Here is a 27244-nt window from a genome sequence, read left to right as displayed (position 1 = left end):
TGAGCAAAGCAAACATGACCATGACAGTTTGACTGCTCTGATCAGCGAAATTACTTTAACATTGTCCATTTAAGGAGGAAGCTCTTCAAAAAATAACGTTTTCTGTTGTGAGTCAGTCATCAGTGAAGCAGACTAGAATCCATTAGTGGAGAAAATGAGGAAGTAAAAGAGCTAAACTGTTAAAATAGATTGATATTCCATAGTGTCTGCTTTCATCCAGTTTCCTGAGTAGGAAATAATAGGGTGAAAAGAATCAGTTGATTTAGGAAATAGAGTTAATTGTTTTTCTTGTGGGTCACATTTATATTTCATTAGGTAAAAAGCTGCCCACATGTACTTTTATCTTGATGAAAATTCCAACTTTTTGAGTTTAAAGCACACATTTCTCTCTCTCTGACTTTAAAACAAAAACATATTTCATATCTGCCAGTCTCATGAACAGTGTTAGACTGGATATATTTAAAGTACTCACACTTTATTAGATTTTATATTATATTTTTTAGCATATTATATTTCATCACATTCAAGCAACAAGTTTCAAAGTAACTGTTGGGGGTTTTATGTTATAGACAAACACAAAATGAATAATTGACAATGATCTATATTTTTTTCTTTTAAATAAGAAAAATGTGGAATATGTTTATAATTATCTCTCTTTACTCTGATGCTCCTAAATAAAATCCATGGCAGCTATTTATATTAAGAAGTCAACTAGATGGGTAAACAAACAGCTCCATGGAGACCAGACAGGTCCAGGAGAAAGTTGTACATACTTTTAAGCAAGGTGAGGTTATTAAACTGCTTAAGCATTTAGCATTTCAGGTTTAACACCTCTGAAAAAAAAAGAAACCTGGGAACTTAGAACTATAAAAATCTCACTTCTTTGTACCGGGAAAACATCAACGTCAGAAGCAGCCAAGAAACCTGTGGTAACTTTAGATTAGCTGCAACTCAGGTGGGAAATTTTGTTGATGGGAGACAAATAACTGTGCACTCCATAAACATGACGGTTATGAAAAGCTTAGAAGAGTAAAGGCATTGTAAGAGAAAGTCCTAAGAGCTTCAAATAAAAAATGTACAAAAACTGTAGGACTGTGGGAGGAAGATAAGCAAAGCTGATATTCCTGGCATACATGCAAAACACTAATGGCTCACAGAATATTTCTACACGGGGAAACATTGTAGTGGCAGCATCATAATGTGGGGATATGTAAAGGCGGTAAATATTACTGAGAAATGTTTGGGTGAATGAGAAGATGGGTGAAGCTAAAGACGAAACTCCTGACAAAAAAACGTGCTGGAGACTGGAGTTCAGACTCCAGACTCAATGCATGCTAATGCATCAGAATAACCCATTTAATGTCTAGACCAAAATCTAATTAAAATGCTGCAAGACAGGTTTTTAATGTCCATGTATCCCTTTACTTCTGTTTCACTGTTACATACTGCTGTAAAACACAGAAATGTGTGTTCATGGAATGCAAACATATTTATGAGGCACATCTCCAGGGGAAAACAAAATGCCCTGAAGTAGAACGAAACTCCCCAGATACTCGGTTTCAAAATGACACTTGTGTGATGAAGGCCGGTAATAAATAGAAAGCCCGAGTGTGTATGTGTTTTCATGTCTGGGCATGCCATTGGTAAGTCCCTCTATCCCCCCTTTGATTGACACACACCAACAAGTGAGCTCCTGGTAGCACTGAGCGCCTGACAATAAGCTCCATTTGGCTCACCAAAGGTGTGAAATGGCTCACTTCTGCCCGAGTCCCCCTTGCCTTTGCTGTGGGGACTGATTTTAGCAGACAGAGACAGCTTCACAGGGAGTGAGAATCCTTCTGCTTATTCACCAGGCAGCCAGCCTGTGACACAGTCCTGAACTCCACCCCCTTTTACGCACAACACACTCACACACTCTGACTTCATCAGCGATCTCCCGGCCCAGCCCTCACACAGAACAAGTCTGACTTTTGCAGGGAGCACAAGGTTCTCTCTGGACGGTGCTCCTCCATCACAGACGGGACGGTACATTTGGATTTTTTTTCTTTGCCTTCAGAGCAGCGCTAAGCCCCAAAGGTCACAGCAGGATGGGGAGCAGCATTTCATGTGTGCCCCAACATAACTTCAGGTACTCCAGCAAGAGTTTCATTCGCAGAAACAGGTAAGAAGAGCTCACCTCATCCAGGTTTTCCAAACTTGCGTTGCTGTATTCTCCCAGCACATGTCATGCTTTGTTATTTTAGACTCAGTATTTCAGCTGGGAGGAATTCTTGGTATCTGTCAAGAGTTTGAGCTGAAGGTTGTGAATGTTACCAGACGTGGTTGTGGATCAGGTGGTGATACTGGATGGACACCAAGTCGTGCCCGGGCACAAGTGTCAATGATCCAGTTACCATTCTTTTCGCTTCTGAGGTAACCTCTCAGCTGTCGGCAAATCCACTTTTCTTTAAGAAAACATAGAGCTTGGCCTTATTTATTCATAAAATAAATTACATTAACTTAAAATTTCAGTTTTGTTGCACCACTAATATAAGATAATTCCTTGTGGGGAGTGACCAACTAACTTTAGACTTGTTGGACACATAAGTGGATTATATTTTGTTTTCTATAGTTTCCTGCACCCTTCTTGGATTAAATGCCTGGGCATGTCCCAGCTCTGCAGCACCGTCACATCTGATTGTGATTAGCTTATTGTGGATGCAGTTTTTAATCCTATGCTGAGTGACCTTAAAATATCTGATTTACCACATTTTAGATAAATAATAATAATAATAAAAAAAAAAAAGCAGAAAAGGTTGTAGCTCAACAAGTGAAACGGGATCAGTGAGCTTCTAAATGGGATTCATGTTTCCTGTAGCCTTTCTCTCTCTTTGTGACATTGTATCAGGTGAGGCTCAGGTATTCCCCAAAGAGAATGAGGACGAGCTCTGCTGAATGCCACAGCAGTGACTTGGGGAATGTTGGGTGTGCAAAACGATTACCTGTCTATTATTTACAATGCATACCTCTTTTGCTTTACAACTGCAAGGTTGCATGACAGTGTGAGGCTTTCATACTTTCCTTTGTGTCCGAGTCAATTCAAAATAAAAAGAGATCTTACAAAAAAAGGAACACTATCACTCTCTTGACACCCGTGAATGATTAATGCTGGATGCTGGACTTCCTGAATAGACAGACCTTGGTTCCCAAAACGCAAACAAAAGGCTGCGTTGTTGCACGGCGAGGACACTGGCACACGTGCACAGACAAAGCAGATAAAGTACGAGCTGACACCGTAAAAAAAGTAGCACCAGGGTTTCATCTCTGCAGAGAGCGTGCTTCCTTATAAAAATGTGACAGTAATGGTAACAGATAAACTGCATGCAAAACAAAGGGGGGCATTGAGTGCTGATTTCCCTATGCATATGCTCACAATCAGAGGCACAAGACCCTATTGTCCTTTTAAATGGCTGTCGTTGATGGAGTAAATGCAATGGAAGTGACTTTGATTAACTTGTAAAAGGGAAGGGGAAAAAACACAATTAGCGGTCATTAATCTGCAGCAAAGCTTTAGCCAGATTTAATCAGTTTTTTTTTATTTACATGTATTGTCTCCACCAAGAGCAGGAAATTATCTTTCCCAACTGTGAACAATAGAAATCCACTTCAGCCATTATGGAGTTCAGATGATTATTTTAACTCACACACAAAGATAAATGATTCTGGAGTTGATATTTTAACTTCCTTGCAGACTTTGATGTGAAAGTCTTAAACCATTTTGGGTCTAAGTGTTTGTTAAACACAGTTAATGCATATTCTAAACTTACCAAGTATTGCATCAGAAGAGCGCCATCTACTGGTTGGAGATATGTGAAATTGTGTGTAATATTTACAATTTTCTAACTAGATAGAAAAACAAATGTTTTAATAATTGTAAAATATTTCAGTTATTATTTATTTGCAATTAGCATGGTTAGCGAAGTTAGCATAAGAAAACAGCATCTCTGAGTTTTCCGTTGAGCGGGTGTTCACAAAGTTTTCACCTTCAAACTTAGAAAAAAACTTTAAGACACTTCTAAGTCTGGCTATAATCATGACAATGACGGTTTACTACATTGCGATAAACTGGCAACATAAACAGGGTCCACAGCTAATGTTTCTTTCATCTTTTGTTAAAACATACCAACGTAGCCGTACTTTGTTCTGGCTTCCTGTTTTCTGCTGCTGGCTCTCTCTCTCTGACTTTCCTGCAGCTTGAGTGAATCGCAGTTTTATGTGAAACAGCTTGTTTCATCTTCGTGCTTCCTCTGACATAATTTACAAACACGTATCAATACTGAAATGAGCTAACTTTATGAGTCTATTTACTCAGTAGCCACACTCAAACCAGGAGTATTGTTACCGTGACTAGATATGCTGCTTTCACTGGTAGGAAAAAGTATTTGAAAGTACAACATGCCAGACAATCTGAAGATCAGCCCAGTAACCAGATCATTTTTCTGTGAATTACTAATCATGGTAAACATATTTGTGAGCGTTAACAAATTGCATTCTTGTCTTTCGTGCAGCAGTCGTCTGTTTCGCAAGAAGAATCCCCAAGAGGGACAGGAGAAATCCAACAGCATCATAAATATCCTGTGCACAGTCACTCCAAGGAAGGTAAGAAACTCCTTCATCTCCCCCGACACAGCGATAACACAGCAATAAATCATCCATTCGACATAAAAAAAAATGCTCGACATACAAACATTCCCGAGTGATTTTACAGTTTCTGGATGTTTATGTTTTTGTGACCGGTTGCAGGAAATGTCTCCTAAAGATCTACAGACAATAGAGAACATAAAATGGAACCCTCCGTTCGCCTATGACCCGGCCAGTGGATGGAAGAAGAGCAGCATCAATGTGAAGAATTTCGGACGGATGATTCACAGCTCCAAAGTTCGATTCCGCTTCCTGCACTGCCAGGTGAGCGGAACAAAATCATTTAGCAATGACTGCATGATGAAATGTCAGGAAAGCAACAGCAAAAGACAAAACAAACATCACCTCCAACTGCTCAATGCGGTTTGTGACATTGACCGAACCCAGAATGACACATCATCCCTGTCATCCGTTCGAAGCCTGGGAAATCCTGATCTGAACAAAACAGGTGGAAAGTAACAGGGTTGCTCTACAGTTTTTGAGACCACGCTTAGGTTTTGACGTGGTGGCTGGGTTGTGAATAATCCACTCGGTGTCAGTCAAGCAAGATTGCAAGCCTGTGTTTGGACATGCTCTCATCTGACGCAGTTGTGAAACCTCCTCGACACAGTTAGGACCTCGGGGTAGAGAGAGTTGTTCTGATCACAGGGGCTGATAGAGGACACGCCGGCTGCTTGCGGTGGGAAATGTGATTTTTCAGAGCTGTGTCACAACATTGTCAGAAGCGTAGGACCAAAGATTGATTAAAGGAATCGCGTCACAATGGCAAAAGAACACAATGTATTTTAACAAATCACCGCACATACAGAGAAATGTTCAACTTGAACATTTCGTGAGTCATCCAATGCTGAATGAACTAACTGTAACAGTTTTTTGGTTTAATTTTTGTATATTATGATTCATTTAAAACATTTCTCTCTCATCCTACATTTTAAATTGATTAATTAATGGCGTTCCAACTCTTCTGCAGGACATACACGACTGCTACCTGGATCTCTTTGAATCACATCTTCATTTCGTCTCCAACAACACAACCGGGCTAACCTATCAGGTGAGGACTTTTCAAATACGGAATGACGCACTGTCTCAGCTACGTAAATCTTTTTAACTTTTACAAGTTTGACTTTATGAATTCATAAATTTTGATGCGTACCCCCTCTTGGCTACCAGCACGTTGTTGGTAAACAGAAAGTATGATTAAGTTACTTCAGCTGTCTCATAAAGCGACTGCGGCCGTTAATCATCCGCTTACTGTGCATGCTGGGAACTCAACCCCCTGCCGAAGAGAGACGGCTACGCACCTGCGCGCGGCGTTAGTCAGACTGCAGACGAGCTCAGAAATAAGACAGACAGGGATTCATCACTGATTTACACAAGCTGACCTCAGTAACATGGTGATTTGTCCCTTAATGTTGTAAAAATCTGATCTGAATGATATCACAAACAGAGAGGGGGAAAGTGTTAGTTCAAACTGTGGTACCAGAACCACTGGTGCTGCTTGGGCTGCCCTTAGTTTTATCCATCCATCCATCCATTTTCTTACACCCTTGTCCCTCAGTGGGGTCGGGAGGGTTGCTGGTGCCCATCTCCAGTTAACGTTCCGGGCGAGAGGCGGGGTTCACCCTGGACAGGTCGCCAGTCTGTCACAGTCCTTAGTTTTACTCTGTGGAAAATGTGTACTTAAGTGCAAGATAAACACAAATCTATTAGCTGTTCTGACCTAAAACACAATCGTGTTTCAGCTCCGAGTTAAAAAGCTGTTTAGTTTCTGAATGTTTGCTGACGAAGTTAACCACTGTTAGAATCACAGACAGAAACAATACATCTGCCCACATTTTATATATTGTAGACTACTGTGCATGCACATTTTGTCAAAAGTTGAAATACATTTTTACTGCATCTACTACAAGGTTTGCATGCTGAATTTTGAAATTGGAAAAGGTGAAAATCTTTTCTGTTCCACGTGTCAGTTTCTAAAGACTTTTCAGATCCCACCTCTCCAACTTCAAACTTGGAAAATTAAAAATCTAAATAAAACTGGACCCCCTAGTTACACTGTATCCTTCCACCAATCCTGCATTGCCAGTTTCAAATCCTGTTGTAGCTCCTCTGGTTATGTTCTATGTGGTGGTAATTGAATAACACTGCATTTACTGTGGTGGTTTTTTTCTAGAAAGTTCAAGCACCACCCTGATAAAAGCAGAAACATCTTTGTCCATTTTTGTTTAATTTCTATGATGATAATGAGGCTTTATTTTGTATATGTTAAAATTATTATCATTAGTAGTGGTATTAGTGTTCTATTTGTAAGCCAAAATACACAAAGCCTGCATGCACTCATGCATTTTCATCCGTGGTATATAAATGGTGGTTTAGAACAGCCAATCAACGCCCTTCTTTCTCCCCCTACTTTTCAGAAAATGTATTTTTGTACCACTTATTAACTGGGTCATGCTTCAGCATTGTTTCATTTCCACACAGTCACTCCACCTGCATAAATGCAGAATGTGTCTGGCAGCTGCTTTTGTTTGTGGCTTTGTGTTTAAGATATTCTCTCGTTACGTTGCACAGGGAACTCTACCATTGAAGGAGCTTTCAATCTGCAACCTGCAGCAGAACTGTAATCACAGCCAACCAGAGGAATATGCCTTCCAAATAAACGGTAAGTCTGTCTTTGTGAGAAACAATCCAGGCAGGTGTTGGCACAAAGCGCTGGTATGTTATAATCATCGGTTGTGTTTTATTGGTTATCACTCTCAATAAAAATCCAGAGGGTTTAGAAGTTACAGTGAAATTTCAACATCTTTTACATTTTTTTTTTATTATTGGTTTAAAACACACTATTTTCAGGTTTCAGCCTCCCCCGTTCTATCCTGTTTCAGTAATTCAAAGGTGCTGCGACCCTCCTCACCTCTTCACCTCCAGTCAAACTCCAGACTAACTAGAGCCAGGACCCCTTCACCCATAGGTCAGGCGAGGGTGGGGGTTCGGGGGTAAACTGGTCTTAAAAGCCTTGCTTGTTAGACAACAGGTGCACCTCAGTCAGCCCAGCTGTCGTGCTGAAAAGCCCGGCTACCGCTCTTAAAATTGTCACTTCACATGATCTATGACGCAGTCCAAAAACTGCAGATCAATATCTGCTGAAAATATAAATTTGCTGCTTTTCTTTTGAGAAAACGAGCAAACAAAAACCACTTTGGGATAATCTTCCTCAGTCGTGACAGTGTAATGTTTCTGTTATTGTGGCTCCTCATCATTTCCATCCGCCTAAAGTCTTTGCTGTCAAAATATATAAACTCCTTGGTGTTCCTTTTATCGTAAATTAGCCCTGCAGTTTCTCAGATCAGACTTCCCACATTCCAGTGTTATGTTTCAGCACTCAGATTCTTTGGTATGAACCCTTTTTCTTTCCATTTGGGAGGCCTCGCTGACAGGAAACATGAAGAAGGAAGTAAGGATAAGTTCTGAGTCAAAGGAAAGACATGACGTAGAGTTGCTCCGCGAGATGAATGTTGGCTTGTTAGGAGGTGACGAAGCAAATGCAACTCCGGAGGACGCTGAAGAGTTCCCGGAAGACCTTGCATAGTTTAAATTAATGTGGCTGTGAAAGTCGGCTAATGATGGATAATTGCTTGCAACAACAGCTTGTAACTTCTGTAAACTAACCGATGGTTTAAATACTCACATCTTGCTGGAATTTAGAAGGGGAAAAAAAAAACCTTTAAAAAAGTGAAACAGTTCAAGTTTTGCCAGCAAAGGCCCCTTAATTTAAAGCCAGAAAAAGAAAAACAACTCCCAGCCAAGCTACTGCTTATCGCGGAGCGGTCAATGTTCAGCGGTTCGGTTCCAGACTATTAGAGTACAAAGCCACAGGCTGGAATGAAACAAAATATCTCTGGTGGTTATCTGTGGTATGTGCAGGACTGATAGGTAGAGGGGGATTGCAGCTTGGATCATCCCAGCCCTGTTCGCCCCCTCTGGGTAAGAGCAGTCTGTGGGAGGGAGCTCTTGCTCCAATCTTTAAAATACCAAACACAGCAGGTCAACGGGGGCTTTCAGGAGCTTACATGCGGTCTGCATGTGTTAACTTTTCCTGCATTTGTTGCGTAACCTGCAGTAAACAAAGTTGGAGAGTGATTTCCTTCTTGTTTATGCTAACGTGACTGAAAGGCACACCTGAATGACTCGTTTTCTTCTCAATCCCGTCCGTCAGGTGTCAGCCTGAACCCCATCATCGTCTACTGCGCCAGTCAAGAAGAAATGGACCTGTGGTTTGACCTCCTCAAGGAGAGCATTGAGCAGAACGGAGGCACTGCCATCCAACCTGAAAATTACGCCAGAGTGAGAGTAAGTCACAGAAGGAAAAAGTTACTTTTTCTTCTGAATGTTATTTCCGAATTCAAAAGCACTGCTTGACTGTATATTTTAATCTACCTCAGCTTTTGTTTCCAGCCACTCCTGAAAAAATAGGATGTGAGTGTGCAAATATAGTGAGTCACTTAAGGCCGCTGCTGGATTTCCTTGAAGCCCTGCAAACAGGGAGAGGCTTGGACCGGATTACGACCTACTTTAAACTGAACGGGTTTTAAATGCTGACCCCAACCTCACAGGAGGTTGATGAAACACGCAAGCCTGGATGTGTCATAAGAGAACAAAACAACAAAAGTAAAGCACCATATAGTATAATCAACACCCTTGATAAAGACATGTAAAAGGCTTAAAACATAGTATTAAGTTGCAAAAAGCACAATAAGTGCAATCGGATCACAGCTTGCAAACAATATAAGGACCTTATTTTAGCCAGCGGACTGTAGTGAGTAGCAACAGTTGTTAGAGGGGCAAAACACGGCCTGAAAACATGGCTGTTACTCCTGCACTTTCACTTGCATCTCATTAAAAAACAGTTTAAATCTTGGGATTAATATGATGAAATGTTTGTGTTACTTCAAACTGCTGCATTTTAAAAAATTTGGTTTATCCTGATACGTGCAAATGGTCCAACATAACTGCTACTCGCCTAATAAACTTGCCCATAAAAGCAATAAACAAAACATTTAAAAACTTTGTCACCAAAGAACCAACTTTGTTTTGCTGCAATGCACCATGAACAGAAAGATTAGGAGGTTAATAGAAACCCTCCCAAACTCACTCACTTAAAGAAAAGTGAGTTTACTTTAAAATGAATTTATTTTAAACACATCTCACCAGTGTAGTAGATGTTTAAATAGGCTTTGAATTTAAGGCATTTTCTATTCCAAGAACAGAAATCAGATCGTGATCATTCACACTTGATAATCCCACTTCAATTTACCTTTCTGCAGCTAAACCAGAACAAATCTGAAGGAAGAGAGGAACTGAGGAACTCCATCAACAGAGAGCCCATCTATGAGTGGGAGGGCTCTCAGAGGGACAGCCTGGGCTCCATCACCTACGTCACCAAAGTCCGACTGCAGCATCTGCCCTGCCAGGTATGACTCTACCGCTCCTTATCAGGAGTGAATCACTGCTGCTGGTCAGAAACTCGCGCGTTTCTGGAAACACACGGTGAAGTACAGCTGAGTGTAATTCATGACACAAATGTTTCCAAAGTGTGGGAATTTCTTTTCATGCTGAATAAAAGCAAGATAACATCAGCTCCGACGACAGGTGACTCATAGTTTTCAAATTGCGCAACACTCTGCATTACCTCAACACAATGCAAAGGGTGAATTAAACGGGAGGAGTCCATATTTTTCCTTCAGTCTAAATATGCAGCATGCAGTTCCTTAGAAGCGCACCTCAGATTTGGCAGCATTTCACCAGATGGCAAGACGTATCAGTGAAGAGAATCAGATAAGAGCTCTATAAATATTGCTACAGCAGCTTCGCACAGCAGCTAATCGAAGCAGAAGTTCTGACACGTCTGGCATGAATATCCGTTAATTCTTCACGGGAAGCAGCGGCAGCTCCATTGATGTGATTTAGGGCCTGGGCGTGAGAGAGGCATTTGCTCGGCTCACAGAGCGACTCGACTCACCTCACAGCTGGAATGTCAGCTGTCTGTCCAGAGACACGCCCTCTCCAAGAGAGAGGAAACATAAACTCTGTCAGTCTGCCACACCTTTCAATGCCCCATGAACTGGTTCGACCTGAGCTCTTATGGGGAACTTCTCAAAGGAGAATTAAAGCATGAAGCTTGTCATTTGTTATTCTTTGCACCGGATCTCACTGTCTTTTCTTTCCTGGAGTTCTCAGGGTTTGCCTTCTTGACTCGAGAATAATTTAGATGCCCGTTTATCTTTCAGAATCTTAAGGGTGTAGTTTTAGACTTTTTTAAACTGAGTCCTGTTAAAATGTCATAGGCACCTAATGTTTTTTCTTGCAGAAGATCACTCTTTTGGCATCTTCATTTCGTAACAATCCTGGTTAGTTGTTCCCAGAAGCTAAAAGGTGGTCTGATAGGAGAGTCAAGTCCAAGATGGACTATGACTTTAAATCAAATCAAATGTCAGAAATCTCCATCAGCTTATGCCAACACTATCTTTTTTTTATTATCCCTAGACGTTCTAGAGGTTCTGTCAAAAGAGTGCAGGCATTTAATATCTTACGTGCAAAACAAAAAACTGTTTATTAGGATAAATCTTGTTTCAGTTGATCTTGAAGCAAAGTTGACTTCTGTCATAAAACAACTATAAAATTTTGTTTTATGGCACCAGTTTATGCTAATGATACTTTTTAAAAATAAATATTAGAGGTTAGAGAGATTTCACACACTTCATATTTACATGCAGTAAATAACTCCATTGGAGCCCTCATTTGGTATTAATCCCGACTAGCTGGTCCAAGAGGCTAAAGCTAACAGCTAGTCTGAGATGCGCCAAAGTTTATTTGTACTGTATTAAAATAGTGAGGTAGAATGTCATAGCCATTAGCTTCTGTATGTAAGGGAACAACAACTGAATTGTCTACTGTGTTAACAGTTTAACCTTTAAACAGAACCTCGAAGCTACTGAAAGTTGAACGTTTACTACATGATAAAATCATTGCCAAGAGAAAAGGAAAAAGTGCTTCATTACTGCCATATCTTCACAGGAACAAAGTGACAGATTGCTGGTGATGTACCCTTCCACCCTGATCATCTTATCAGAGGAGAGCAACGGGCTCTTCTATAAGGTAATGTTCACCTTCTTATACTCTTCCACTTAAAGATTGTGCTCCTATTATATTAGTCTATGTGTTTGCATAAAGGAGTTGTTCTAAAGTGTCCTTCTGATTACAGGGCAAGCTTCCACTCAACATGATTACAGTAACCACTCCCTGTCAGGACGTCAAGCCCAATACCTTTATGATTGAAGGTAGGTGCGCTGAATCAGTAGCACTGGTGCGTTGATAAAGGAACATTGTGTTTTATGCTAAGTGACTAGCTCTTGAAATGTCTTGCGTCACAGAGCGTAACCCCTCAATGAATGAGAGGGGGGGTTTTAGTTACGCTTGGTGAATAATGTTCTCGCTGTAGCACATTCCAGTGAGGAAGCAGACCGAATGACGGTCTTTGTTTCTCTGTCCGCTCTTCACAGGCAAGCTGATCAACCCCATAGTGGTGTCCTGTCTGGACAGGACAGAGTTCTGTGACTGGATCCAGCAGTTCAAAGCCGCTGACATCCCTGTTCTCACCCCCCCACCCCCCGTGTATGACATCATATACACGCCAACAAACAAAGAGGTGAGGCCTGCTCCTTGTCACACTCAGAGAAACATGATGTTGCCGTCTACAGCTGATGCTTAATTTAAAGAGCAAATACATCCACCAAACTGGTAGAGCAGGAATAAGAGCCACGTGGTGGGGAAAGCATGGGAAATAAAAACTTTTTAGGGAAAATAATTGCACCATGTTTTTGTATTACTAGGTAGTAATACATTGCATTCTTTCATCTCCAGCAAACGACAAAGTTCGATAGATGGAGTGGAAACAGTCAAGGAAGAGCGGAGTCGCTCAAATACAGCCAGCCGCCAAGCGGGCGTGGGTCCTTGAATCTGCAGGTACCAGTTCATGAGGAAAACCTGATGTCTCCAGGATACGCAGAGCCTCTCTGTGTAAGTCAACCTTGTCCTGCTCATGCAAACAATAGATCAGTAATTATTGAAGTGAGTTTTTGCAAAAGTCCAGATTAGCTGGTTTCCATGGGCTGAATGTTATAGCTAGACGTTATAGTCCAAGAGTGGACAAAACCGGAGCAGATTTCTGTTCTCTTAAAGCAGCTGCAATCCTAAAAACATTATGGCAATTTATGAAAAACTCCATTTTGTTAACCTTCAAAATACCATCAAGGTTGCCTTTAATAGTTATTGTAGAGAAGCTGATGTCTATTTGCAGGGGAAGTGGAGAATGGGGGTGGTGTTTCACTGACAATCTTCCCGTTTTATGTTACTCTGAACAGAAAAGCCTACCTCTATTTCCTGCCTTTAAAGGTGCTTCTGCTTCTAGATCTGCCCAGTGCATATAAGAAAGCAGTTTGGGGCTTAAACCACAATAATACTTGTGATATTGTAGTTGTTTTAAGATGTTAGAGGTCCACGTTGGTCTTGGACCCTGTCAGTCTTTCTCTCAGCAAGCTCATCTAATCTGGATTCAATCTTAATGAGGAATCCAAGAGAGCCATCTGCTCCAGGTTAAATACTAATTGCTTGCTTGTAAAATCCTTAACTATCCCTTTTAAAGTTTTAAACTAATCAAACAAACAAGAATTAATCTGGTTGGGGGTAGTTGTCCTCGTATCACCGGCACACATTTCAGAGAACTGAGCGACACCTTTCATCGAATAAATGATTAAACACGGGCTAAGCCCAAGGTACTCCTGTTACTAGTGTTCAGGTGGTGAGCCATAACACGGAGAACAAAACGACAAAATCACCTTCAGATGCACTTCTCAAAGTGCTGACTCAGCAGAAAAAGTTTGATCGTAAACTTCTGTGTTCTTTTGAAGTCCAGAGGCTCTCTGCATTATCAGGACCTCTGACCAAACTCCCCCAGACGTGGAGTTTGCATCCTCCCTGCCCATCCAATTAGCTTAAAAAGAGGGCCGAGTGCCCAGAAGTAATGTTGGTGCTAAACTTTTGACCTTAACCGCCACTCTTCCAATTAATTTGATGGAGATGTTTTTCTCTAACTCTCAAATGACTTTGTTAACTAAAAACAGAATATGACACCACATAGTCCAATCTATGGGGTGTCAAGAAAACTCGCATGGCTGACTTTCCCTCCTGAATGTGACTCCTGCTCCCTACAGTACAGCTCCAGTCGCCCCTCCTCAGTCGAGACGGCCAGACTGGGCAGCAGGACCAACAGCGTGTCCTCCCAAACCAGGCCGGACCGCGACCCGAGACCTTTGTCGCTGCGCTACTCCTCGCCACAGCACAGCTCCTACCTGCAGCCTGCGGAGAGCGCCCCGCTGTCTCAGATCTACAGCACTCCCTACTCCGCACTGCACCGCGTCAGCCCTCAGCGGCTGGAGAAAGCCCCGCTGGTCAAGGTAAGTTGGTCTGGCGTCGAGCTCGATAACCAAATATTCCCTTTGAGACTGTTGGCTCACTTTACATGCCATGCGTGCAGAAACTGAAATAGAAACGGTCGGTAGTCAGATCGTTGGAGGGTTCATCTTATGGGGCTAACAGATGGGGAACTTACAGACTGGGGTTGAAAGATCAATCAGTTTAATCATGCATATAATTTTATTATTATTATTATTATTTAACATCTATTATGATTCATAAACAGGGTGTTTTTACTGCCCTTCTGCTTCAGATATTCGTCTGAGATTATCCAAAATGTTTACTTAAAAACATACTGCACCTGAGGAAATTGCACTAATTTTTGCTTCCTTAGCTCACATTTGATTCTGTTTGGATCAGTCTAACAGCTGGAGCACACCACAGACATCCCTGAACTACTCTTTGAGTGCCAGCCAACGCCACTCTGACCTGTGCGCCCTGCGTCAGCCCTTGTCTCCCCTGTACGATGAGCCTTGCACCCCAGAGATCTTCAGCCTGGAGGAGGCCAGGCCAGTGGTAAGTGGGTCAATGACACTGGATCTATAGTTTCAGTTTACACCTGAACAGACTGTCTGATATCAAGCAGTGCACACCAACAAACTCAAGGACATTGTTAATGCTGGAATTGTTTACTCTGAGGATGTTTCACAAAAATAATGTAAAGCCAGATAAAACTGTAGGCAGCCTGGTTTCCAGAAGACAAGCCTTGTTACAGGCAGAGAAATGCATTTATTTCAAATATTTAGATTTTTGTGTGTCTCTCTCTCTTTCAGCAGAAGAGCTGGAACAAACCAATCCAACACAACCATCAGGACGCCCATCTCCTACCCTCGTCTTTCCAGCTACGCACTCCCCCCATGGGCAGACGCGCAGGGAGAAACCTGGTCCTGGCCAACACCCAGGCGCAGGTTTCAGGCCTAGATGTGGAAATGCCTCAAAGCCAAGCAGAGCAGAGAGCAGAGGCCGTGTCGAGGCTGAAGCTCCTGCCGATGCCCGGTCATGTCCATGAGCAGGTGAGGCAGGACACAGGATGCTCCAGTTTCTGGAATGCTAGGCTTCAAAGAGAAATACCAGGGCACTATGGTGGAAGGAGAGCTAGTTTATATACTTTTGCTGAAGGGGATATTTAAACAGATGCTGCTAGTGAAAGGCACGCTTTGGAACATGGTGATGGTTTGTTGATTTTTTTTCCTGTTTTCACATCTGCTGACAGATGCATCTCCCATCAAGCTCTGTGAGGAACGCTTCTCACACGCCTTATGGCTACTCACCAGGTAAGAACTTATGAAAAACTCCTTTGTACTCATTGGTTCCTGTTTTAACTTCAAGGTTCAAGTGTGCTCATAAAAAAGTCTTCATATCTCTTGAACTTTTACCCATTTTGTACAATTACACACACAAGCTTCAATTTACTGGGATTTTATGCAATAGACAAACACAAAGTGAACCACAAATGCAAAGAGGGAGGAAAAAAGATGTGGATTTCAAAATTTTTCACAAACAAATATAAGAAAAGTATCCAATTGTACTCAGACCCCTTTTTTGTTCGATGCTCTTAATTAAAATCGAGGAAATCAACATGCTTTCAAAAAGCACCTATTAAAGACGTAATGTCCATTGGTGTTTAATCTCAGTATATATTCAACAATTCTACAAAGGCCTCAGAAAAATGTTGTAGTGGTAATATCCGGAGCGAACACGAATCGACGTAACACCGGTACAGCCCTGTCGGTTCGGTACGCTCATGCATCAGCTGAATTCAGTGCTATTTCCAACCCGGACACACGCAGAATCTACGGCAACATTTTGCAGGCTTGCATTGGTTATACCTGGTTAAGCTTCTTTATGAAATGAAGAAAATCCAACCAAATCTCCGTCAGTTTTATGCATGTCACTTTTCAAGTTTTTGAACTTTAAATCTCATTTACATTTGAAGTAATTTTTGTAGTTGTTTCTAACTTATATTTAAAAAAATCCTCATACACCCTGATGTTGTTCCGTGATTAAAGGATACCAGGCCGTGACCTTAAAAACCGGGATAACAACCTGGTTCAAGGTTGGTCTACCGCGTAAAATCTGTGGTAACAGCACAAAAGGTGAAAAGGGTCAAGAGGTGTGAATACTTTTGCAAGGCACTACATGCATACAGTAAGTGCCTCTTATCATGACAAGGATGCTGCGTTTGATGATTAGCTGGAAAAACAGGCACAATAATTGGCACCCTTTAAACTTAGACCTCTGACAAATGTGATTTATGGAACTTCGACGCAACTAAATGACTAATTTAACACTGGATGTACTCGGGTTGGATTGTTTGAGCTCTCAGCATTATGACAGATGGTTGAAATGTAACAGAAGTGAAGGTGCATTAAGTGTGCAAAACGTGCCTCTGGAGCGGGGCCTATTTGTGTGACGTCCCATGATTAAGAGGATCAACGTTCAGACAGGATATACATCTTCTTTGGGATTGACAGCACGCCACAGAACCGTCAGATAGGAATTTGTTACAAAGACATTCTTTGGCAGGTTGTTGACATGTCATTTCATTTAGAAGAGAAACAATGAGTTTTTTGCGGCATGCTACTCCTCAGGATTTACTCTGCGGCTGTAGTGTGAAACAAGACAAAGACACACCTACTCTGGGACTTTGTCCAAGTTTGTACATTCATGAAAAAAGTTTGTTTGAAACTAATCGCATGGACATTTTCTCTCACCTACAGATCGCCATTCTTACCTCGAACCCACGGAGCCAGATGACCAGGAAGTGGACTATGACAACATTTGGGAGTACGACGGTGAGACTGGGATGATTCAGCCGGCGTGTGGAATTTCGACACAGTGGACAGGATTAGACTTTGGGGCCCAGGGCCTTGGTCCCATGGCAACTCGGCAGAGATGGTCATAAAACAAAACAAAAGGCCCGGCACTCGTCTGGACGTGCGCAAACATCAGATCACTATCACAGGGATAATAAAAGCCAACGGTTGTGGCTGGAGCGTCTGCTGGTGTGTACAGTGTGGAGTAACAAATCTAAGGAAGTGCTTTGTCAGATGTCAGGAGAGGTGGGGAAAAAAATAAAACAGCAGCAACAGACACATTTCACTTGTCTGGTTCATATGTAGCATTTAAAATGAGCACATACAGTGCATTGTATGTAACTATTATAATAATTATTATTTTATGTATTATTTAAGTCCATTATTGCTATTTCATTTGCATTATCTTTATTATTCTCTCTTCTACTGTTTCATTTTGTTTCTGAATTAAATCAGTAATAGCATTCCATTACAGCTTGACTTGTTACAAAGAATGTGATTATTTTGTTTGTAAATATTGTAAATTTAATAAGTCGCATTGTTAATGGAAAAAGATGTGGCTTGAACCGATTGTCCTAAAGGTGCTAACGTTGTAAAAAAAACTCATGCAATGTAAATGTGTGACTTTTCTATTTCTGTTTGGTGTGTTTTTTTATTATTAATATTTGAAAATAAAAGAGTGGAAAATATACCCACAGGTTTGTCGCTTTATTTTGAACATTTTTGGTGTGGCAAAGTTGTAGGATGATCTTTGAAATTATTTAGAAACTGTTTTGGGTTTTTGTTAACCGAGGTGAAAAATAAATGCTAAACATAAAACATAAAAAAAATACTTGTAATGTAAACTTACAACAAAAAAGAGATATTTTATGAAAAAAATGTATTCTTAATTATATTGTCAGATTCTAATATGTTCCGATTTCAGAGACAGATGTTAGTTTAATAAGCATATTTGTTAACTTATTTCTGGTTTTACATCTGGGATCATCCTTTGCATGTTGTTATTGTGTATACCTGGGGTTTCTTTGTTTTTCTAATTCTGTTTCTGTCTGTTTTTATGTCCTGTGTGTCTCTGTAGTGGACTGTCTGTCCAATGTGTCTCATTCCTCTCACATGGTGACTGCTGGCAAAGGCTGGTATAGAAAACAAAGGGCTTAGTGTACAAAGAATGTTTTCCTCCTGTTTTCATTACACTGTTTATTTACCATAACCTAAGGTAGACTCTACAGTTAAAGTGTCACTTTCATTTCATCTTTTCATTTTCATCATAAATGTTCAGAGAAATTTCCAAAGAATGAAAAGAAAATCAGCTTTTGTGAGGGTAGCTACGACTTGCACTTGATTCTGTATAACTTACATTTATAACTTTGAAATCCTTATCGTTCCTAAGAAAGATGTCTCACCTTGACACATTTCTGCATCAAATATTATTCATTAAAATTGCAATCAACCGTTCACATCCTTCCTCAGAAGGAGGGATTGCTACAGAGTCATTGACTTGAAGTAGTCCGTTGTGGCTCCTCGGTGAACTGGTCTTGCGTCAATTGTATTTTACTCAGAGTGAGTGATTTTAGACCAATACAATCCAATAGTATCGTATTGGATTGATTTGATTATATTTCTTTTCAAAAAATAAATCAACTCTGGTAGTTGAATTACAAACCTTTCAAGGTAAATTCACTCACTTGAAACTAAATAGATCAAAGTTTGGGTGGAACAAGTTTGCCATCTACTGGAGAAAAATTGTTTTCCTGAATATTGAGTGTGACTGTTGGACTGTATAATTTAGTTAATTAGCATTTCAAACTCTAGGTATGTAGGTCTAAAAAATTTAAATTAAGCATTTATTTTTATTTTTTTCTGTCAATATTTTACATTGTCAAACATATTTTAATATCAGACAAAGATAACTTGTAAGTATAAAAAAAAAAACTGTAAAAAAAACTTTAAATTATGATTTAAGAAAGGAACAAAGGATATCCAATCCAACCTGACCCAGTGTGAAAACATAATTGTGTCTTAATAAATCATGCATGTAGAATAAAACAAGCACTTGACAAGAACCTGTTTGACAACATGAAGTAGGGTAAAACATCTAAAAAAAGAAACACAATTGTGGCATTGTTGCTTCAGGACCTGCAAACTTACCGTAGCCGATAGAAAAATGAATTCTACTCTAGCAAAACACTTGTGGCCAGAAGCTCAATTTTGGAATTGCTGGACCATCGAAAACCAACAAAAATGACTAACTTAAAGAAATTATGTAAAGAACAGTGGACTGAAATCTCTCTACAGTGATGTAACAGACTCTGGTGTGCCAAATGTTTTACGGCAGTCATCACCAAGTTGGATCCAATAGTCACAAGGGAGGAATTGGTTTTCCATGCAAGGCCAGGTTGAGTTGGAGGGTTTTTGTATATTTGTTAATTAAATAATAACTTCAAAAACTGCTTTCTGTTTTTACCAATATTTTTTTATATATATTTACGTTTGTTTCATGATCTGATCTTCAACCAAGTGATGCTTGACAAGTGAGCTTAGTCTTCTCAGAACAGGAGTCGCCCCCTAGTGTCTAAGCCGCGACATGTTTGAGTACTTCTTGGACAAGAACCAGAACACAAATCAGAGATACTTTTTTTGTCTTATTTTAAATCAACCAGCGGCTCAGTTTAATATACACAGAAACAAAACATCGCTCAGGATTTTACAGATGATCTATCAGGAACAAAATGCCCTTCAAGTAATTTTTTACATGATTGATACTGGCACAAAATGCTGTCTTTAAAATAAAACATTCTTTTGCTAAACTGCCATGTTTAATATAACATTGAACCCTGCTTCCTCAAACTCGACAAGTAGTTGGTGAGAAGAATATTTTACATACTGGAATAAAAGCATCTCACACATAAAATTCCCGTTTAGGGTCAGAGACCTCCCCTGAATTATTAAAGTGCCTCAAATTCACATTTATTTATCACACATTCATCTGTCATGTCATCTCAAGTCTGTCCAGCTCAGAGAAAACCTGCTGCTCATCTCCTGTCTTTATTTACAAATTTCTCAAACGTTCTTTTCGTACCTTTGGTCGTTTTAAACCTCACAAGAATGCTCTCAGGTTTCAAGGGACCAAGAATTGAAAAAGCTTAACAAAAATTAAAACAATCTGAAGCTGAAAATGAATGTCTAGAGAGGTCAATGAAACTCTTGTTTCTTCTAAGGACTGATGTCCTTTAGAGGCTCAGAGAGATTTACAGAAAATAGAAAATTGCTTAGATACAGAAAGATCAGGACTCTGTTAAGGCAGGATAGCGGGGCTTCGTCTCACTGGCTGCAGGCTCCAGCTTGACGTACTTACGCAGGTATCTGATGGCAGACAGGGCACTCACATTTGCCAGGAGGACTAGAGAAAGCAGAAACCAAATGAGAGTCATGACAATACTCACAAGAGATTGGACATTTTCATTTCCCTTGTTCTTGTGGAGCTTGCTGTTCTAAAATCAGATTTTATTTTAAAATAGTTTAGTTTCAGTTTGTATGTTTAAGAAATCACATGACATAGCCTAAGAGTGAAACTAAAAGTCCTTACGGTCTCTCATAAGCTGCACATTTTTTAATTTAATGTCAGAATAAATAAAAAAAACATTTAAGTTACAAAGCAGTGCTTGCAAGCTCTCTCACTGCATTTAGGGTTATTGGTGCTTCACACAGTAGTAATACACCCACCGGCCTTCCAGGCATCACCAGCTTCAGGATTAGCAGTCTTCAGCACCCATGAAGCAAACGCAATACAAACCAAGCACATATCCGACTGTTTCAGAGGCAGGAGGGGGGCATCTAACCCTGAAATAACAGGAATCATTTTAAATAAATGCACTATTTATGCAACTACGCCACATGGGATTATAGAAAACTACTCATAATGCCAGGACAGGACATTGTTTTCAGCTGAGAAGTTCATAAAATCTGCACTATGCCATAATGATGAAACTAAACTGGTCAGTCAAAGATATAATAAAAAAAAAAACATAAGAAAATGCATTGAAGGCAATTGCATTTTGAAAAAGAGAGATTTCCAAAACGACACTCTTGGAGCAGTTAGTTCAACTTCCCCTCCAAGCATAAATCTCTGCGCTCTTGACAGCTTAGAGGAGACTCTCATTGAGTGAAGTCGAGTTATCACGTAGGACCATGCCTCTTGGCTCTAGCATGGCGTTCTCTCAGTGTCATCTGACAGCTGGGGAAAGAAAATCTGCCCCGGCCTCAAATGTTAGGGTAGAGTGGGTGACATTTCTACGCCACAAACACCAACATGTGAGACAGACAAAGAGAGACGGACTGAAAAGGTCAGATGAGTTACTATTGTGTTGTCCGGAGGACGGAACAAAATTTGATCCGGCTTAGATCAAATTGTACTCACAAACAGTTCTGGTGAGAAGTTTACAAACACTTCTCAGTGGCAATAATGGAGTATTAGTTTTTTGCCCTTTGATGATTTATTTAAGTCGTTCTCTTTCCGGAAAGCCAGTTTTCATGTGTGGGATCATTGACCTGTTGGAAAAACCCAACTGTAACCAAGTTGTAACCTTCATTCCAAATCTGTCCCCCACAGCTGAGAAAAAAAAAGGCATCAGGGCTTGAGCCAATCACAAAGCTGTTGAACACTGTGGTCATTATCCACAGTTAAGATATTTTTAATTGTCTAAAGACTAAGAGGCTGCTAAACAAGAACAAAGCCCCTGTTTGGGCATCAGCAACTTCAAACTGGACTGAACTTTGGAGCTGCCTGCCCACATGGACTGACCAAATACATCAATGCAATTTGGAGAAAAGTTTGATTGTCAGATAAGACAAAAATGTAACTATTGCTTTTTAAACTGTATGTTTTGCGTTGAATGCTTAGGCTTTTCTTCCACAAGTTTCTCACAATTGTCTGCTGGACGTTTAATCGGTTTCTCCTGTCATGACTGGTGTAACTTAGTTTGGTTTGTAGACCAACTTGCTCACAAACACTTTTCAGCTCCGTCCACAATTGATATTTTTTGGGACCTAGATCAGGGTTTTGAAATGGCCAATCCAAACCGTTGACTCTGTTTCTGATGAGCCACTTTGTAACTAATCTGGGTGTATTATTAGGGTCTTTCACCATTGGTATGGTCAATTTCCTGACTGATGTACTGAGATGCTGCTTCAAAATTTCCACACTTTATTCTTTTCTAATGATCCCTTTTATTGCACAAAATGCACCAATTTGTCCTACAGCTAAACTGCCCCGTCTCATGATGCTGCCACCGCCTTACTTCACATTCAGGATGGTGTTCTCAAGTTGCAAGCTCTTCTCTCCAAAAACATCAAATAAAAACTTCTCTCTGTTGTTATGTTGCCGTATATCCAATAGGAATAAACTTTGTAATCCTAAATGAGCCTAAATGGGGAATATTTACTCTGATTTCATGTCAGACAAAGAAGAAAAAAGGTTAAGAGTTTTTAATTATTTTTTCCTCTCATATTAATTTTCTATTACTGTTATTTCAATGTGTGTGTTTTGACCTGTGCATCAAATAAGCCATAATATGCCCTAAAAACAATTTTTAATCATCCAGTTTGTCCCTTACATTTGGTTACCTTCTGAGCTTCATTATCCATAAAAATTATTGGTTTCAATAATCATTTTATGCCCACTAGGCTATACTTTTGACCCCATAACCCTTCTTAATAAAATAAAAGAGGATTTAAGTCTTGAGGACCCTGTTATCTTTGTTTAATGTGCACCTTGGCAATTGAACTTCCTATCAGCTCAAGAAATATGTTTTTATGGTTGAGGGTCCAAGAATCGTAGACATTGTTTGCAATAAAGTCATTTCTGAAGTACTTTTATGCAATTACAACAAATGGGTTTTGTGGCAACCCTAACTATAAGAGCCTAGTAAGGTTTTCCCTCTCGTTTGCTGCGTGCACTGTAAATAATTTAGCTTACTTGGATCAGAAACAGCCACCTCCAACCCCTCGTATCTGCACGGCTGCAGTGCGAGCTGTCTGGAGATCCTTTCCTCCAGGTGGTACAGCAGTGGGTCGGGAAACATCACATCTGGGCTGCCCAGCGTGTTGACAGGGAAACCAAACTTCTGAAACTGATGACCGGAGCTTTGCCTCACGGGCACAAGCAGGTCTGTCCCCTCCTCCTGGGCTGCAGGAGCTGTGAAGCTAACCTTCCTGAAGGAGAGCGAACTCAGAGAGAAGAGATTCTCTGTGATGTCGCTGTCTGCGAAGAAATTCTCGTACACATCAGTGGTGATCTGCCTGGAGCTGAGTTTACGGCTGAACCTGGTCACCACCTTCACTGGGCGGAAGTTTTCCTCTTCATCAGACTCCCCAGATGAATCGTCAGATGAAGAGGATGCAAAGAAGTGTTCATAGGCCTCTGGGAACTGGAAGTTTCTGCAAGTTGAGCGAGAGTACGAGAATATAGGAACTGGCTTGCCTTTGTTTTGCTCTGCTGCTGTTAAGAGAGGGTAGAAGAAGGTCTCATTGTCAAACTCTGAAAAGAAATGATCGTAAGTTTCAGAGACAGAGTTTCCACTGGCGTAGAGCATGTTTGCATCTTCTCTTGCTGGCTGGCTGGAAATAGACTGTTTTCCTCCAAAGAAGTACTGAAATATGTCCGTGAACGAGATCCTGTAGGTGTTTGTAGAGGACGAAGGTAAAGTTGTGTCTTTCTTTGATGTGCCACTCTCAGCGAAAAAGGTCAGGTTTTCTGTTTCTTGTTCTTCTAAGACTCGTAATCCATCTCCTTTGCATGTGTAGCTGTACAAATCTGATTTCAAGGCTGGCAAATTGTGCACGCTGACTGTTTTCGATATCTTTTTAAGGCATTTCTGGGGCCTCTCAGTGAGCACAGGTTGGGAATCAGCCTCACATTCCAACATCATGCTCTCCGGACCTGAATCTGGATTTTGGCTGACTAGCACAGGATCACTCTGCCAGGTAACAGATCGTGAAGATGAGGAAACAACCTCACGGACTTCTTCGGTGGCTTCCTCTGGCTTGGGCTCATCCTCTTCAGTAAAAATGCCTGAATCGACCACTGTCTCCTCGCTTTCCGTTACAGCTGGAAGTAAACCATGTAGAACAGGTTTATCTGCATTTCGTAAGCCCAGTATGTCGTTTATTGTCAGCTTCTCCATCTCACTCCAGAATGACGACATTGCAAACACAGAATTCAGCATCCTGCCTGGTTCGTCCACATCTTTAAATGCAGTGACGACTTCCTTCTCTTCACACGCAAAGTCAGACTTTGATTCTTCTTGGCTTTTAGATCCAGAAGACGTATGGTTTGCTTCCTGATTAGCCAAGAGGTTTGGCTGCTCTTTTTCTTCTTGAACAGATTCATGCTCATTAACAGCTGAACAAAAACCTGGAAACTTGTTCTCACTGGGAAGTGAAAGGCCAGGTTGAGAGTCCAGAGTGGGACGACATGACACATGTGTGATATCTGGAGTTGTTTGTAAGTTTTCTGTCTGAATGTCCCTCGTTAAGTTTGAAATCGGTGACATTTGTATGTTTTTGTGTTTCTCTGAGAAAATACTTGACGTTAGAACCTCTAAAGAATCTGTTTGTTGATCTATATCGAAACCAGAAACACTTCCAGACAAGTAGCGTTGATTAGCTGACTTATTAATGTGTTCTGATGTTAGATAAGTGCTGATAACTTCATCCAAAGTCTCATCTTGGAATGCCCGTGGCTCAGAAGTGATCCCTCCAGTTGTGTGCGCAGAAACGGGAGTCTCTTCCAGGGTAGTGACACTTTGATTTGTGTTGTGACCACCACTTTCCAGCTGTTCTTGACTTTCAGAGTCACTTTGACACACCGTGCGTTTCTCCGGGCCAGAATTTCCAGCCTCCGCCGCCAGGTCTGACTTAGCAGTTGATAGTTTGCCGTTTTGGACGACTTCCATGGCAGGAGCACATGACTCTGCACACGGTAAACGGGTGACCGATTTGACCTGTGCTGTTGAATGTTTTGCATGTTGTTCATTTATACAGTCACCGGCTGACACATTTCTATCATCAGATGGCGGAAGATCAGCAGATTTCGCTTCCTGCCTCTGACCCTTTGACTTTTCTGTTTCCACTTTAGCAGCTGAAACTGGTAAGCAGGGATGATTTCCAATCAAACCGGGGGATTCTGTAACCTGAAACTCACCGTTTGGTTGTGAATTTGCTGCATCGTTAGTCGTGTCATCACTTTGACTCAGAGGGGATTTGGGTGTGTGGTTGGTTATATAATTGCTGCCTGTGCATGCTTTCTGTTGCAGTGGTTGGCACTGAGTGCCACTTGGGGAAACAGAGAGTGAGAGCTCAATTTTTATCTCCTGGGCAGAGAAATTCTCTGGGAACTTGATGGTGGCGGGATTCGGAGTGAGAACATACGTGAGATTTTTATGCTCTTTCAAATTGAGCGTCTCCGTCGATAAAAACAGACGTTTTCCTTCTTTTACCGTCAAGTGGTCCTCCTTTGAGTGCCTCTCACACGGATGTCCACCTTCACCTGCCTCCAGACTGAATCGTCTCTTCCGTCTCCGCTTCCTCCTCAGGGAGACCAGCTGGGACCCCTCAGGAGACGACATCTTGTCTTCTCTGTAGCTCCACTTTGTGCAGAAACTTTCCGGACTTGTCAACATATCTTGCTTGACATCGTCCATGCTTCTCCACATTTCCATTCTGCAAGGCTGAGCTCCTGAGTCTGAGCCAGCGATGCTCTCTGTTGAGTCATGGAGCGGATTGTGTCCCGCTACCTCATCCACCACGCTGTCTGTGAAGTCGCCCTCTGTTATGTATAACTCTGTTTCAGGTGATTTGCAAAAGCTCAGGGGAGAGGTGCTGCAGGTTTCAAGGTCTGAGAAAAAGTTGGACTCGGCCGTGTCTGTTTTCATCGTGTTGATGTTCCAGATGGGGTCGACAGGCCTCTGGCTCTCTTTGCCAAATGCTTTCTCCACTCCATCAGGCAGCGTGCTCCACTTAGCGCTGCTTTTTGGCAGAGTGCTTCCACTGACTTGGTGCTCCCCTTGTTTTGCCTCTCTGTTGTTTCCAGCCCTGTCTTGGTCTGGCTCAGTCTCATTTAGACCTTTAAGCCTCTCAAAAAATATGTTGACAGACTGCAGGTGTATGTCCTCCTCACTGCCAGAGAGGACACTGTCAAATCCGCTGCTCTCGTTTGTCTCAAAGCATCGCGCCACAGGAGGAGAGTCACCGCGCTTTGGGGGGCTGCCGACTGGGTGGTCGTTCACTGGGGAGCCCAGCGTTGGGTAAACTCTTCCAGCACTCTGGGGGAGAAGAGTGTCATCAAAATCACTCATCCCCGAGTCGTCCACATGTGCTATTGAAGGAGGAAGTAGGTTGCACTCCTCACACTCCGCAAAGAAGCACTCCCAGTCTCGGTCGCTGATCTCCAAGCTGTATTCAAAGTCATCCATCTGGCTCTGGGCTCAACAGAACCTGTGATGTAAAAGCATATTTGTTACTTTAAGATGATTTTGACATTGCTAGATGTACAATGGATATCATTTTACATTTCCTTTACGCATATTCACAAAATGTGCCGATAAATATGCAGGTTAATCCAGTTTTAATTGAAGACATTTAGTAATATACATAGAATGTTTTATGGTAGTTGTTTTTATTATTATTATTATCACGTAGAAGTAATTACTTTCTCTATTAGCGTAAATATTAAACTTGAATGTGACAAGGTTAACTAAACTGGCACACTAATACAGCCTAATACACTAATAAAAAAATCAATCATATTATCTTATATGAGTAGAATTTCGAAGCGTTTCCTGATCATGCAAACAACAAACTCAGAAATGTGTCCTCTTTCAATGAGGTTTATATAAATGAAAGTGTTATAAAAACAGGAAGTCCTTTGATAGTTTTATTTTGGTTATTCAACACGTACATTTCCACACTTCCACAGGTTCCTACCTGTCCTGCTTCAGCCGTGACCTCGGTCAGTTCAGAGGTGGAGGTAGAGCCTGCAGAGCCATGTCGCTCTCTTTCTGGTGGGCGTCTCCTCAGCAGCAGCAAGCGGTGCAGCAAGCCCCATGATTTGTTAAATATAGAGCGGTGCTTTGGATCACGTAATACACGCAGTGTTCTTACAGGCGGCCGTGTCTGACAGAGGTATAACATTTCAGAACTTTAAATAGATTTTCCACCAGCAC

The 27244-nt window shown here is 41.2% G+C and overlaps 2 protein-coding genes across 4 annotated transcripts; one reads left to right on the top strand and one right to left on the bottom strand.

The window, feature by feature from the left end:
- The first annotated feature begins 1932 nt into the window (after positions 1-1932).
- plekhn1 (pleckstrin homology domain containing, family N member 1) lies at positions 1933-17715 on the top strand. Of its 2 annotated transcripts, none has more exons than XM_008413344.3 (16): positions 1933-2161; positions 4548-4638; positions 4783-4944; positions 5651-5731; positions 7252-7342; positions 8894-9027; positions 10002-10148; positions 11752-11832; positions 11939-12014; positions 12237-12382; positions 12598-12753; positions 13947-14189; positions 14569-14724; positions 14985-15221; positions 15422-15482; positions 16929-17715. In XM_008413344.3, exons 1-16 carry the CDS (start codon positions 2088-2090, stop codon positions 17111-17113), a joined length of 2121 nt encoding a protein of 706 aa, XP_008411566.1. In that variant the 5' UTR covers positions 1933-2087; the 3' UTR covers positions 17114-17715. The 2 variants fall into 2 exon arrangements, with proteins under 2 accessions (XP_008411566.1, XP_008411565.1); XM_008413343.3 differs by having other exon boundaries at positions 1934-2161; positions 14982-15221.
- A 1938-nt stretch (positions 17716-19653) lies between these two features.
- On the bottom strand, positions 19654-27159 carry perm1a (PPARGC1 and ESRR induced regulator, muscle 1a). 2 transcript variants are annotated; one of them, XM_008413346.3, is made up of 4 exons: positions 26980-27159; positions 22999-26516; positions 20748-20864; positions 19654-20424 (listed from the first exon to the last, which is right to left on the bottom strand). In XM_008413346.3, exons 2-4 carry the CDS (start codon positions 26492-26494, stop codon positions 20309-20311), a joined length of 3729 nt encoding a protein of 1242 aa, XP_008411568.2. In that variant the 5' UTR covers positions 26495-26516; positions 26980-27159; the 3' UTR covers positions 19654-20308. The 2 variants fall into 2 exon arrangements, with proteins under 2 accessions (XP_008411568.2, XP_008411567.2); XM_008413345.2 differs by having other exon boundaries at positions 27006-27158.
- Between the last annotated feature and the right edge of the window lie 85 nt (positions 27160-27244).

The sequence above is a fragment of the Poecilia reticulata genome, chromosome 7 (assembly GCF_904066995.2).
Source record: "Poecilia reticulata chromosome 7, P_reticulata-male-v2, whole genome shotgun sequence".
NCBI classification, from domain to species: Eukaryota; Metazoa; Chordata; class Actinopteri; order Cyprinodontiformes; family Poeciliidae; genus Poecilia; species Poecilia reticulata.
This window is presented reverse-complemented; position numbering and strand designations above follow the sequence as displayed.